General features: G+C 44.1%; 1 protein-coding gene across 1 annotated transcript in view; it reads right to left on the bottom strand.

The window, feature by feature from the left end:
- The window catches only part of LOC120946925 (alpha-2-macroglobulin-like protein 1), a 94,302-nt gene that overhangs the window by 33,881 nt on the left and 46,441 nt on the right, over positions 1-13,980 (bottom strand). Inside the window, exons 15-18 of the mRNA XM_040361750.1 lie at positions 8,541-8,690; positions 6,924-7,106; positions 6,680-6,785; positions 4,276-4,423 (exon numbers count right to left, since the gene is read on the bottom strand). Coding sequence (XP_040217684.1) covers positions 4,276-4,423; positions 6,680-6,785; positions 6,924-7,106; positions 8,541-8,690 — 587 coding nt within the window. The remainder of the gene's footprint in view (positions 1-4,275; positions 4,424-6,679; positions 6,786-6,923; positions 7,107-8,540; positions 8,691-13,980) is intronic.

Here is a 13,980-nt window from a genome sequence, read left to right as displayed (position 1 = left end):
ACCAGTGCCCATCAAATGCGGCCTCACCAGTGCCCATCAAATGCAGCCTCACCAGTGCTCATCAAATGCAGCCTCACCGTGCCCATCAAATGCAGACTCACCAGTGCCCATTGTGATGCATTTGCCTATATGTCTCAGTTTAATTCTCCCTGCTTGCCATGTGTGATTCAGTCCTCGGCTAACAGGTTATTGAAGTGCTAATGTCCCCTCACTATTTCTAAAGGTTAATTGATCTATTGTGTTGTGTGAAGGAGATCTGTGTTTAAGTGGCTTGTGTTAATTATTCTGATTGCTCCATTGTGGTAATTATCTCTCTATATGCGGGGTCGAGCTGTCTAGTTAATGTATTCAGTACAACTAGTAATTAGCGCCACTGATGTCATTGTCTAAAGAAATGTGTCTTCAAGAATCGGCACCGAGATGTCTGCCTGTCCTCTGTATGAAGAGCCCCCACTGTGTGAAAAGGGGGTGGAGATTTCATTGTTCTTTGATTGGTGATTAGCTTGTAAACTGTATATATATCTAGCTGAATGCTGCCATTAAAGCTGTCTTGTTCCAGCACTAAGCTTGTCTCATGTGTGGCTTTTTGGGGCGACTCCAGGAATATTCCTCCTCGTGGAATATTGAGGTGATCTTCTTATGGGGAGAAGAGAAGACTTTGACGGGGATATCATTCTAATACCGTCACACCCATCAATGCAGACTCACCAGTGCCCATCAATGCAGACTCACCAGTGCCCATCAATGCAGACTCACCAGTGCCCATAATTGCATCCTCACTGTGCCCATCAATGCAGACTGACCAGTGCCCATCAATGCATCCTCACTGTGCCCATCAATGCAGATTTACTAGTGCCCATCAATGCATATTCACTGTGCCCATCAATGCAGACTCAATGTGCCCATTAATGCAGACTCACTGTGCTCATTAATGCAGACTCACTGAGCCCATCAATGCAGACTCACCAATGCAGACTCACTGTGCCCATCAAAGCAGACTTACTGTGCCCATCAATGCAGACTCGCCTGTGCCCATCAATGCAGCCTCACCGTGCCTATTGATGCAGCCTTACCGTGCCCATCAATACAGCCTTGCCTGTTCCCATGAATTCAGACTCATTGTGTCCATCAATGCAGACTCTCTGTGCCCATCAATGCAGACTCTCTGTGCCCATCAATGCAGACTCTCTGTGCCCATCAATGCAGCCTCATCGTGCCCATCAATGCAGGCTTATCGTGCCCATCAATGCAGACTCGCCCGTGCCCATCAATGCAGACTCGCCCGTGCCCATCAATGCAGCCTCACCTGTGCTCAGATCATAGAGCAGCGATGTCCTGCTGTGTCAAGGAGTTGGATTTGAATTGCCTGGGTGGCCACTGTTACAAAATCCTGCCTCCTAGACCAGCTCCTATGATAGATGTCACACTGATTACATTTCCTGGCAGTGGATCAGTGTACCGTCAATTACAGGAGGCGGTCTAGGAGGCGGGACATTTGAGATCCAAGCTTTATGTCAAAGCGGAAGATCGCCGCTCTGCATGACACACACCAGGAGAGGAGGAGAGAGAGGAGGACCCTGACAGGGGTGTGACAATGTTTGGTACCGAGGATGGAGGCCCCCCGTTGGTACGCTTTGGCACCCCCCCTCTGCCTTAGCTTGCAGCGCTAGAATTGGCACGGCCTGGGACATTGATTATTTTCCAGGATTCTCGCCAGACCCCCGGGGACATTAGTCAGTTTCCCGTGAATGTCCCGGGAAATCTGTGACTGGTGGCAACTGTGCTAAGGCTCAATTCACAGTTGAGTGTTTTGCAAATTGTAGATCCAAAACGCTCAACATCCCAAATCCCAAATTTCAACTGTACCTCTTCATAGGTCAGGGTAGCCCCTTGTTTTTTCCCTAGTAACTAGCTTTCCATTAGCCAATTTTTTTTTTAAATGAACACTGTAAAAATGAAATCAAAAACACCTGTACAAACTCTTCAAAATGCTTTTGAAAATGACAAAAGTTGCTCAGCTCAAAGTGAGAGAGCAAGAAGAGGACAGCGGGAGCACTGCTAAGAGACTCCAGGGAGGACAACTGGTTGCAGCCAGGAGGGTTGGTGAGTGGAGCACAGTCGGGAGGTTTGGGGAGGCACGCCTGAAAGAACTGGGAGATTTTAGTTTGAGATGGGTGCAAAACCAGAAGAGTGGACTGTCGGGAGGGCAGTGGAGAGAGGTCATTGCAGCCAGGCTGGCTGGCAGGGCCTGAAGAGAGCTATCTGGGATCAGTAGCTAGATAGAGGATAGTTAGCACCTGAACCATTTCTATGTCATAGGGGTCTGGGGACAAGGCAATTCACTGAGGCCTGGCTGAGTTAGCGTCAGGCCCAATCATGTGGCGCTAGCTAGTCTGGAGGAGTAACAGTCTGCAGCAAGTGAAATGCTGGAGGAGTAATGGTCTACAATAAGTGAAGTGCTTGAGGAGTGAAGGAAAATGGTCTTAAGAAAGAGTTTGTGCTAAAAAGAAGACTGGAGTGTATATACAGGATTGTATATACCATAGTAGTTCTAAGCAAGTCGCACTGAATCTTTCTGGGTATCCCATGATTTCCCTTTTCCCATTTAAGTTCAATCCCCTCAAAAAAAAAAAAAACAACCCAAGGGACTGTTCCATGTCTCTGAGTGCATGAGAGATAGATGCCGGGCTCTTGGAGGGTGACAGGTGGACCATGGGTGTCCGCTGAAATTTTTTCAGGGGGAGGGGGCGCGCTTCGGCAACGGCGATACACAGTCACATTTTACCCTTTCTTCGAGCAGGGGGTTAAAAGCGCCCCCCCCCCCCACGTTAAAATGTTAAAACACCCCACTGTGCCCCCTGCATCTTTCAATATCTCTTTGTCACTACTGTGTACCCCCTCTCCACAACTGCACCTCTGGACCCCTTTACATTACACAGCACCCCGCACCTCTGGACCCCTTTACATTACACAGCACCCTGCACCTCTGGACCCCTTTACATTACACAGCACCCTGCACCTCTGGACCCCTTTACATTACACAGCACCCTGCATCACTGGACCCCTATACATTACACAGCACCCTGCATCACTGGACCCCTTTACATTACACAGCACCCTGCATCACTGGACCCCTTTACATTACACAGCACCCTGCATCACTGGATCCTTTTACATTACACAGTACCCTGCATCACTGGACCCTTTTACATTACACAGCCCCCTGCATCACTGGACCCCTTTACATTACACAGCACCCTGCATCACTGGACCCTTTTACATTACACAGCCCCCTGCATCACTGGACCCCTTTACATTACACAGCACCCTGCATCACTGGACCCTTTTACATTACACAGCACCCTGCACCTCTGGACCCCTTTACATTACACAGCACCCTGCATCACTGGACCCCTTTACATTACACAGCAACCTGCACCTCTGGACCCCTTTACATTACACAGCACCCTGCATCACTGGACCCCTTTACATTACACAGCACCCTGCATCACTGGACCCTTTTACATTACACAGCACCCCTTTCCCTTGACTGAAACACTACACTATATTGACAGTATATTTATTTCAGGTTTAAAAGAGGAACCTTTTGGAATGAGGGACAAATGGATTTGATTCCAGAAGAGGGACAGGCACTCTAAATAAGGGACAACTAGAAACTATGCCGTAGGCTACAACTCTGTGTTGTGTTTGCTCTGCGTTTCCAGTGTTACCACTAGTGTTACCTGTGGCAACAGATGTTGGCACAAACAAAGCACAGGCCTGGTAAACGATATAAAACGGCACTCCACTCCCTCTGTCCTCTGGCGCTCGTATCGTATGTCACCAGGCTGGGTCTGTGTGCAAGGTCCCGCCCCCCCTAGTTTGGCTCGTGTGATAGGCGGAACACTAGAAGACTATCAGACGAGCCAAACTAGGGGGGCGGGACCTTGCACACAGACCCAGCTCCATGACATACGATACGAGCCCTGGAGGACAGAAGGAGGGGAGCGCTGCAGTCGCCACTTAAATCGGCCCCAGGGCCAGTTCGGCCCTGCTCCTGGTGATTCCAGGGGGGGGGGCAAACGACCCCCCTTGCCCTATGAAGCGGACGCCCATGAGGTGGACCACAACATTCAGCAAACCCTATGGAGGCTTGGCTACATATTAAAACATATACTGGAGAGTAGTAATGGGTTGTACTTTAAATGGTAGCCAGAAACTACAGCAGTAAGGGTCTAAAGTAAGTTCATGCCAGGATAAAAAAAATGTACTTACCCAACTGGGACCAATTTGAAGAGCAAGGTTTCTGGAAACTTCTTCCGAATCCTACTATTCATCTCAGTAGCACTGATGAAAGGGTAAATTGGTGGCATTTCAGGCTCGTCCACAATGAAATAATTAGGATTATTTGAACTATGTCTTTCTGAAAGAGTAGAATAGAATAGAATAGAGAATAGAGCTTTCTTTTGGTGGTATTTGATTATAAAATATATATATATAAAAAAAAAGTGTAGTGTAGTAATCAGTGTAGTGTAGTGAAGTGTGGTAATCAGTGTGGTGGACAATGTGTAGAGGACAGGTAGGTCAATGTACTGGTCAGTATAGGAATCGTGTAGGTCAGTGCAGTGGACAGGTAGGTAAGTGGAATGGTTAGTCTAGGAATCATGTTGGTCAGTGTAGTGGACAGGTAGGTCAGTGTAGGAATCAGGTAGGTCAGTACTATTGTAGGAAGGGAAAGGACTCAGGGAGTGCTAAAAGTCCATAGGTTAGGGGGCACAAATTTCTTGCCTTGCACCGGGCGCTAACAACCCACGCTATGCCACTGCTGCTCGGGGCACCTAATGCAAGGACGGACTTTGCTGGGGAGGCACCTGGTGCAAGGACGGACTCTGCTGGGGAGGCACCTGGTGCAAGGACGGACTCTGCTGGGGAGGCACTTGGTGCAAGGACGGAGTCTGCTGGGGAGGCACTTGGTGCAAGGACGGAGTCTGCTGGGGAGGCACTTGGTGCAAGGACGGAGTCTGCTGGGGAGGCACTTGGTGCAAGGACGGAGTCTGCTGGGGAGGCACTTGGTGCAAGGACGGAGTCTGCTGGGGAGGCACTTGGTGCAAGGACGGAGTCTGCTGGGGAGGCACTTGGTGCAAGGACGGAGTCTGCTGGGGAGGCACTTGGTGCAAGGACGGAGTCTGCTGGGGGGACACCTGGTGCAAGGATGGAGTCTGCTGGGGGGGCACCTGGTGCAAGGACAGAGTCTGCTGGGGAGGCACCTGGTGCAAGGACAGAGTCCGCTGGGGAGGCACCTGGTGCAAGGACAGAGTCCGCTGGGGAGGCACCTGGTGCAAGGACAGAATCCGCTGGGGAGGCACCTGGTGCAAGGAAAGAGTCTGCTGGGGAGGCACCTGGTGCAAGGACGGAGTCTGCTGGGGAGGCACCTGGTGCATGGATGGAGTCTGCTGGGGAGGCACCTGATTGCAGGCGACAAGACAGGTGACACGCTCAGGGCTTCCACTGATTCTGCATTATTGTGAGTTGAATGATTTCATTTTATATTACAATGTAATAATAGAAATAATGCATTTTAATCACCCTGACATCATAACAACCTTGGTGCCGGGATGATTGAAGCACTAACCCCAGGTGTTTGGAGTATCTTTATCTGGAATAAACTTTCTGGAATACATATATTTCTATTGTGGTGTAGGATCTGGGTCGGTCGGTCTTTCTTTCTTTCTTTCTTCCCTTCATCATTCATCTCAGACTCTAACCACATCCCCTTTCGAAGCACGCCCATGTAAGCCATGCCCACTATTTTGCGTAAACCATGCCCATTTTTTGTTGCGTCGCGCTTTGCGCAATGCATTTATTATTTTTGGATGACACGCCTACAAATGAATGCCCCAACCCCTTATTATAGCAAGGCTCCGTTTTACAATGTTGGCATCTATGCAAGAGCAATGGTGGGGGACACCAGAAGAGGGATTGGGGCTGCTCTGTTGCAAAACCAGGGAGTGCAGGAAACTAAAGTAGACCTGGGGAGTGATGGTCCATTTTAAACACAGAAATCACACTGTGTCGCTCTTTGTAAATCTCTACTAAACACAGATTTGGAATACTAATTATAATAAATTGGCTTCCTCAATATAACTCATATAAAATATTTATGGATTACAAATTAGATTCAATCATTATTCTAATAATCATTTCCAGTGAAGACCAGAGTGTGACTGGTGGTTGTGGGGAAATACAGCCATGTTGACAATAAGAGGTGAGAAGATACCTGCTTATGTCATTTACAAGGCACGGCACTTTTTCATCTAATTGTTCCTTGTTGCAAATTACTGTACAGAAGGGGTCTCTAAACGACGGCCCTCCAGTTGTTCAGGAACTACAATTCCCATCATGCCTAGTCATGTCTGTGAATGTCAGAGTTTTACAATGCCTTATGGGACGTGTAGCTCTGCAACAGCTGGAGGGCCGTAGTTTGAACATCCCCGCTGTAAAGGATGCATTGAGATGACAAATGTAACAGCATGGTAAAAAAACAAGCCAGCATTTCAACTGACAGATTTTATACAATATAAAGAATCGAGAATGATCTACAGTATATTAGTAGAGAATTCATTCTAGAACTGAATGCAACACAATAAAAACACTGGACTGCTAAGAAAGGCCATCTCACCAATTTGAGGTATTCCATAACTTGACAAGGCTGAGACCAGTGGATAATGGGGACATACCACAGGTTTCCTCACCTGGGTGTTTGTAAGAACCTTTAGTCCAATATACTGAAAATGAAAATATATAAAAAAATTGTTATTGAGGGATTAGAATGGATTAGCCATATTTACATGTGACACAGTACAATCTTCTCCCTTTGTTTAGCTATATATTTCTGTAATTCTTATAAGCAGCTTTGACTTTACCTGAATAAGTGTGAACACATCAGGAGAAGTTGAATGTGCTGAATATGGCACATTATAGGATCGTTTTTTGCGTTGATGTGCTTTATATGAATAACCACCATGTGAGTGGAAGCATACAGGATTATCCTCCCGTACACGATTGGGGTAGCCATACCGACGTCTACGTGCCAGAAGACTGTATACCTATGGGGAAATAAACAATATACTGTAGAACTGTAGAAACTTTGTAAGCAATGTGTTGGTGATTTAGGAACACAGGCCCAGATTCACAAAGGAGATACATTGGCGTATCTCCAGATACGCCGCCGTATCTCCAGATACACCATCGTATCTCTGAGTTGTGCCGTCGTATCTATGCGCCTGATTCTTAGAATCAGTTACGCATAGATTTCTATTAGATCCGACCGGCGTAAGTCTCTTACGCCGTCGGATCGTAACTGCATATTTACGCTGGCCGCTAGGGGCGTGTACGCTGATTTATGCCTAGAAATATGTAAATCAGCTAGATACGCAAATTTACGAACGTACGCCCGGCCGACGCAGTACAGATACGCTGTTTACGTTAGGCTTTTCCCGGCGTATAGTTACCCCTGCTATATGGTGGCGTACTTTCGGAGTACCAATGTTAAGTATGGACGTCGTTCCCGTGTAAATTTTTTTATATTTTACGTTGTTTGCGTAAGTCGTCTGTGAATGGGGCTGGACGTAATTTACGTTCACGTCAAAACCAATACGTCCTTGTGGCGTATTTGGAGCCGTTCGTCGGGTCATGGTTATTTTACATAACACACGCCCCCCTGTTCCAAATTTGAATTAGGCGGGCTTACGCCGGCCTATTTACGCTACGCCGCCACAACTTACGGAGCAAGTGCTTTGAGAATACAGCACTTGCCCGTCTAAGTTGCGGAGGCGTAACGTCAATCGGATGCGTTACGTCCGCGCAAAGATACGCGGATCTACGAGAATCTGGCCCACAGTCTGCAAAAATCACAGGTGCAGCTAGTCTTATATGTGGGAACTTTATACCCCACTTCAGTCTTCCTTCTTATTTCTAAGGTTGGTGATAATGAATATTGTGAATAAGGGATAATTGTAGGACATCTTAATAAATAATGGATCCAATTGTTGGATCCTATGGTTAATTTAGACACCAACTCCAGGCAAAATGTTTTTGTGGAATAGAGTGGTTATGGGATTAAACCTTTATGGGGTTTCAAATGATGTCTGTCTCCCATCGGGAGTACCTCCTGTACTGACACCTGTCACATGTGCAGAAAATGAGGGGAAATCTCAATAGTAGGGACAAATACAGCAGCAAAAGCCTAACAGAGGCTTGATCCGTTTACTACTTCACTAAAAATGTGCTTCTGGTGCCGTGTCCCCACCTTGGAGAAACAAAATGTAATATTCTCAAGTGCACTTCCTTACAGCAATATGCTCATAATAGTAAGGGAGCTGAAATTACCAAAATGGACAGCAATGTCAATATAAATGTTGAGGATGTAGTACTGGGCCCAGTAGTCCTTGGCTTTATCATCTTATTTGATGCTGGTGTTACAGAAGAGAGGACTACAAGCTAAATTCTAATAAGTGCACATTAGAACATGCCAGCCTTACCGCATCACTGGAGATATCAGATTCTGGCCTCAGAAACATAACTCCTTTATCCACTGACCTCACTGAACACAAAGACCCAGGCTGTGCCTTTACATGTAGAGTACTCTGTGAGTTTGGAGAAACCTCTTTGTCTGAAAATGCCAGAGTCACCTGGAAATAAAACATGAGATTATAAAGTTCTGGGTGCAATACCAGCCATTCCTGCTATACAATCTGAAAGATCTGAAGGAAAACATGCATGTTTTGTAGCCCGGAGCTTTGTTTTCTTATACCAAAGTCCTCTCTTTCACAGGCAGTACAGTCTTTCTAAGTTCAACATGAAAGCAACCATGCATGGTCTCAATTCAGTTTGCCATTACTGTCTATAGTATATGAAGAATAGTTATTAAAGCGGTGGTTCACCCTCCATGACAACATTTTAGCATAAAATGAGGCATAGTAGCGCGAGCTACAGTATGCCTGTCTTTATTTTTTTATCCCCGTACTCACTGTGCAATCGTAGAGACAAGATTCCGACTCCCCGCGGGGAATGGGCGTTCCTATGGAGAGGGAAGGTGATTGACGGCCGGCTCTGGCACGTCACGCTCCCCGAAGACAGCCGGAACAGGTCTCGGCTCTTCACGGCGCTATACGGCGCCTGCGCACAGACTATGCGCAGGCGCCGTGAAGCGCCAAGTCCTATTTCGTCTATTTCCGGAGAAGCGCGACGTGCCAGAGCTGGCCGTCAATCACCTTCCCTCTCCATAGGAACGCCCATTCCCCGCGGGCAGTCGGAATCTTGTCTCTACGATTGCACAGTGAGTACGGGGCTAAAAAAAATAAAGACAGGCATACTGTAGCTCACGCTACTATGCCTCATTTTTTTATTAATAGGGTGAACCCTCGCTTTAACATCTAATATTCTTGTATCTCAGGGGCATTTCTGGATGAATAACATTGATAGTCCAACTGACTTGAAAACAAAGTGTGAGTTTATTGTCACACAGTTGGGATCATAAATACAATGAAAAAAGTATGGAAAAAAGGAAGAAACTGCGCTTAGATACCATTAACCAAAGGAAGTGAAAAAAAGGAAAGGAAACCTCCGGCCCAATAATGGCCTATTCACTCTGAGAGCTGCAATAAACAAGTAAACAATAAGTACAAGGAAAAAATGTGAGAAAAATATAAATCGCGCTAACTCTAAACATAGGAACCTATTAAAGACCAAACAGTGATTTTTATAAGCCAGTAATATATATATATATATATATATATATATATATATATATATATATATATATATATATAGCTGTATCAAAATATATATATGTTGTGTAATGGGAGTGGGTAGCCACCAGAGAGCGCTAGATGGCCATATCAACACCCATCAATTTAATAAACATTGTTATAGTGATACCAACATTGTATACATATGAATTGAGACATATATAAACAGAAACTGAGAATCAAAATAAAAAAAACAAGTAAATGTAAATTATATTGAATTTATAAACTGTAAAGGAAAAGTCCATAAATTATTGACGAAGATTTCATCAGAACACCCGTGAATTGTGCCAATTGTCATGTAGTAGATAACGTAACCAAAAGAAACGGTGATACAATCCTCCACCAGTCTAATGATTGGATTCCTACCAGAACTCCGTGATCCCTTATCAGGGCCGCCATCAGGAATTATGGGGCCCCTTACACAGCTTCAGGCATGGGCCCCCTGGAGCAGAGAACCGGGGGGGGGGGGGTGCTGCCGCCTGGGCCCTTTAATAAAAAAAATAAAAATAAACTGCTGGGCCCTTTAATAAAAAAAATATATGTATAAAAAAATAAAAATAAACATTTATAAAAAAAAAAAAAAGGAGAGTTGCCATCCAGGGCCCTGGGGACCTCTGGGCCCTTTAATAATTAAAAAAAAATATATAAACAAAAATAAAAAAATAAAAATTTATAATAAAACTAAAAAGAAGGGGGTTTGCCACAAGGGGCCCTGGGGACATCTGAGCCCTTTAATAAAAAAAATATATATATAAAAATAAAAATAAATAAATAAAATAATATAAAAAAATATTTTTTTTTGTAAAAAAAAAAAAGGGGGGTTGGAATCCTGGGCCCCTTACAGGTGTACTGCCTGTACCCCCCTGATGGCGGCCCTGTCCCTTATTACAGGGGATCATGAACAGCATATAAAAGGGCAATCACTCCCAGTCATATAATTCAGACGTATGTGATCCAATTGGGTCTCATTCACAAGTGATGACAGCAATATCCACCACGTAAAAACAATGATAGAGGCTCCACATAGTGTATTAAATGGTTAAAAGATTTATTTTAAAAAAAAGTAATGCACTTGCAGAAATGCAGTAAAAAGATCGCCTTGAATCTGATGTGCCGGCCGGAACACAAATTCACAGACATCCGTCCACTGGGGAACGTTTGGAGCTTGTTTGGGTGATGACAACGCGCCGCTCCGCCCTACGCCCGTTTCGTAAAAAACGTACTTCTTCCAGAATCCAATTATTAGAAGAATCCAATTATTAGACTGGTGGAGGATTGTATCACCGTTTCTTTTGGTCAAGTTATCTACTACATGACAATTGGCACAATTCACGGGTGTTCTGATGAAATCTTCGTCAATTTATGGACTTTTCCGTTACAGTTTATAAATTCAATATAATTTACATTTACTTATTTTGTTTAGTTCGATTCTCAGTTTCTAATTATATATGTTTCAATTGATATCTATACACTGTTGGTATCACTATAACAATGTTTATTAAAGCGGTTGTATACCTGCTGTCGTTTTTTTTTTTAAACCTGAAAAGCAAAAGCCATAATCAGCTAGTATGCACCGCATATTATCTGATTATGAAATACTTACCTTGGAACGAGGTGAGAGGAACTTACCTGGTCCACGCCGAGCGAGATGTCATCTTGACTCGGCGTGTCTTCCGGGTATCGCCGCTCCAGCGCTGTGATTGGCTGGAGCGGCGATTTTGTCACTCCCGCGCATGCGCGCGGGAGACTTTAATTCGGCAAGGTCCAGCGGCTGCCGGTCCTTTAGCCGAGGATCCCACCTGCGCATGCGCCGCTGCAATCTGCGAGGGGAATATCTCCTAAACCGTACAGGTTTAGGAGATATTCTCTATACCTACAGGTAAGCCTTATTATAGGCTTACCTGTAGGTAAAAGTAAAAAAAAAATGGCTTTACAACCACTTTAACAACATATGGGCAGGTTGGGAACACTACTCCCCACAGATATAATGGGAGTAAGAGAGGGAGGTCATTCCACTCTCTCTTCTTTAAATACCGCACATACCCACTCTTCTCTATGAAAATATACCTGATTCTAAGTAAGAAAAACAAACTACAATTTTAAATGAATGTGTTTTTTTTTTCCTATCTCTCTTATATACTCCTCTCCTCCTTGCCTATTTCCTTTCTCTCCATAGTTAGAGTGTGGGGAAGAAATGGAGACTGAACGAGACTAACTCACAAAGGGAAATATAAAGGAATTTCACAAACACCAGAGACACACATAGACACTAACACACAAAAATAAACACATATATATGGATGGTAAAAAAAAAGAAAAAAAAAGGGAAAAATTAATAGATGGGGATATTCACACTCTGAAACAGGAATACACAAACATGAAAAGGGCACAAGAAACATAAAGGAAAATACCATAATAGGAAGTAATTTTGGTATAATCTTTATGGGGGGGGGGGGGGGGGAGGGAAAAAAATATTATCATTTTGTTTTGTTTGTTTGTTGTATCTGTTGGGTTTTTATGTATAAATGTTATGTATTTTGTCCCTGGCTGGTGGATGTTCTGTATATATGCATGTGATGTAAAGAAATATATGGAAAAAATAAAGAATTATGAAAAAAAAGTAAATAGTTTCGCTGGTATTAAAGTACAACAATCAATACTATAACAAAAACGACCAGAAATAGAGTAACACCCTACAACAAGTGATGGACACTGCGAACATTAGTGACAAAAATTAAAGTCCATAAAATAATCAAAATTTTGACTCGTGACTTCAAAAATATGTTTCTATAGCAGTTGTATTATTCCAGATCATCCACCACACCGCATGTGAAAGTGCCTCCGCTCCCCTTAAGAAACGCACTCACCGGCTTTAGGTGCCTTGCACTCTCATGCTCAGCATATATACACTTTTACCCTCAAAGGGTTAGATCATCCCACCGATATCCAACCGTGCATAAGGCAAAAGATCTCCTCTGCTCCCACTTGCTGCAATGCCTTATGTACGGTTGGATATCGGATATGTGTTGGGCCCCTTTCACACTGGAGGCGGTTTTCAGGCATTTTAGCACTAAAAATAGCGCCTGAAAAACGTCTCTCAATGCTGCCCAGTGTGAAAGCCAGAGTGCTTTCACACTGGGGCGATGCACTGGCAGGATGTTAAAAAAAGACCTGCAAGCAGCGTCTTTGGGGTGATGGAGGAGCGGTGTATACGCTTCTCCACCGCCCCTGCCCATTGAAATAAATGGGCACCACTGCCAAAGCACCTGCAAGGCGCTTCGGCAGCAACGATACACAGGCGCTATTAACCCTTTCTTCAGCCACCAGCAGGGGTTAAAAGCGCCCTGCTATCGGCCAAAAAGCACAGTGAAAACGACGGTGAAGCGCCACTTTACTGCTAACGGGGCAGGCAGCTCAGTGCGAAAGGGCTCTTATATTTAACCATAGCGCTGTAAAATTATGCATAATTTGAGTGTCAAATATCATTGTGTTTTAGGATAGCAGCTTAGTTCATAATAATTTTGGAATAAGGTTGGCACGGGTTTTGGTCTGGGTTATACAATTACTGGATGTACCAATTATGAGCATTTTGAAAACCGTGAATGTTTAAAACTGACTAAAGCAGGGGAATGTAATATTTCCTTTAATGTTACTGAGGTTTGATTTTGTCAATGAAAACCGTGGACTGGAAAAGAAAGAAGATGGCCAAGACTTGATCTAGTGAACATTGGGGGTGAACCCAACAGGTCAATGGTCTTTATAAAGGCAAGGAAATTCCCGACATACAGCTAAGACGTGGCAAAAGATCCAAAAACTGCACATTTCACAACTTTACATATATGTCTTTTCATTAGAAATACTTTTTTTTTTTTTATTTAAAATTCTGATATACAAAGTAATAAAATACATATGGATGTAACCAGATCAAAATAAGACTCATAAAAAGGTAAAAACAAAAACAACCCACAAAACATCTTCCTCTGTAAATTTTTTGCATTGCCTAACTTAAACCAAGCTTTTTTAAGGTAGAAGCAGGGTAAGAATATGTTCAGCGGTTTAGAGCTCTCTTCTACGTCTACATTTTCAACTGTTGCTTTTTACCACTAGAGGGAAGCACTAGCAAAGAAATGTAGCATGATGATAATTAAAGTAGTATTAAGCCCAAAAATAA

Source organism: Rana temporaria, chromosome 8 (genome assembly GCF_905171775.1).
Source record: "Rana temporaria chromosome 8, aRanTem1.1, whole genome shotgun sequence".
NCBI lineage: Eukaryota > Metazoa > Chordata > Amphibia > Anura > Ranidae > Rana > Rana temporaria.
Note: the sequence above shows the minus strand (reverse complement) of the source record. Positions and strands in the feature narration are given on the sequence as shown.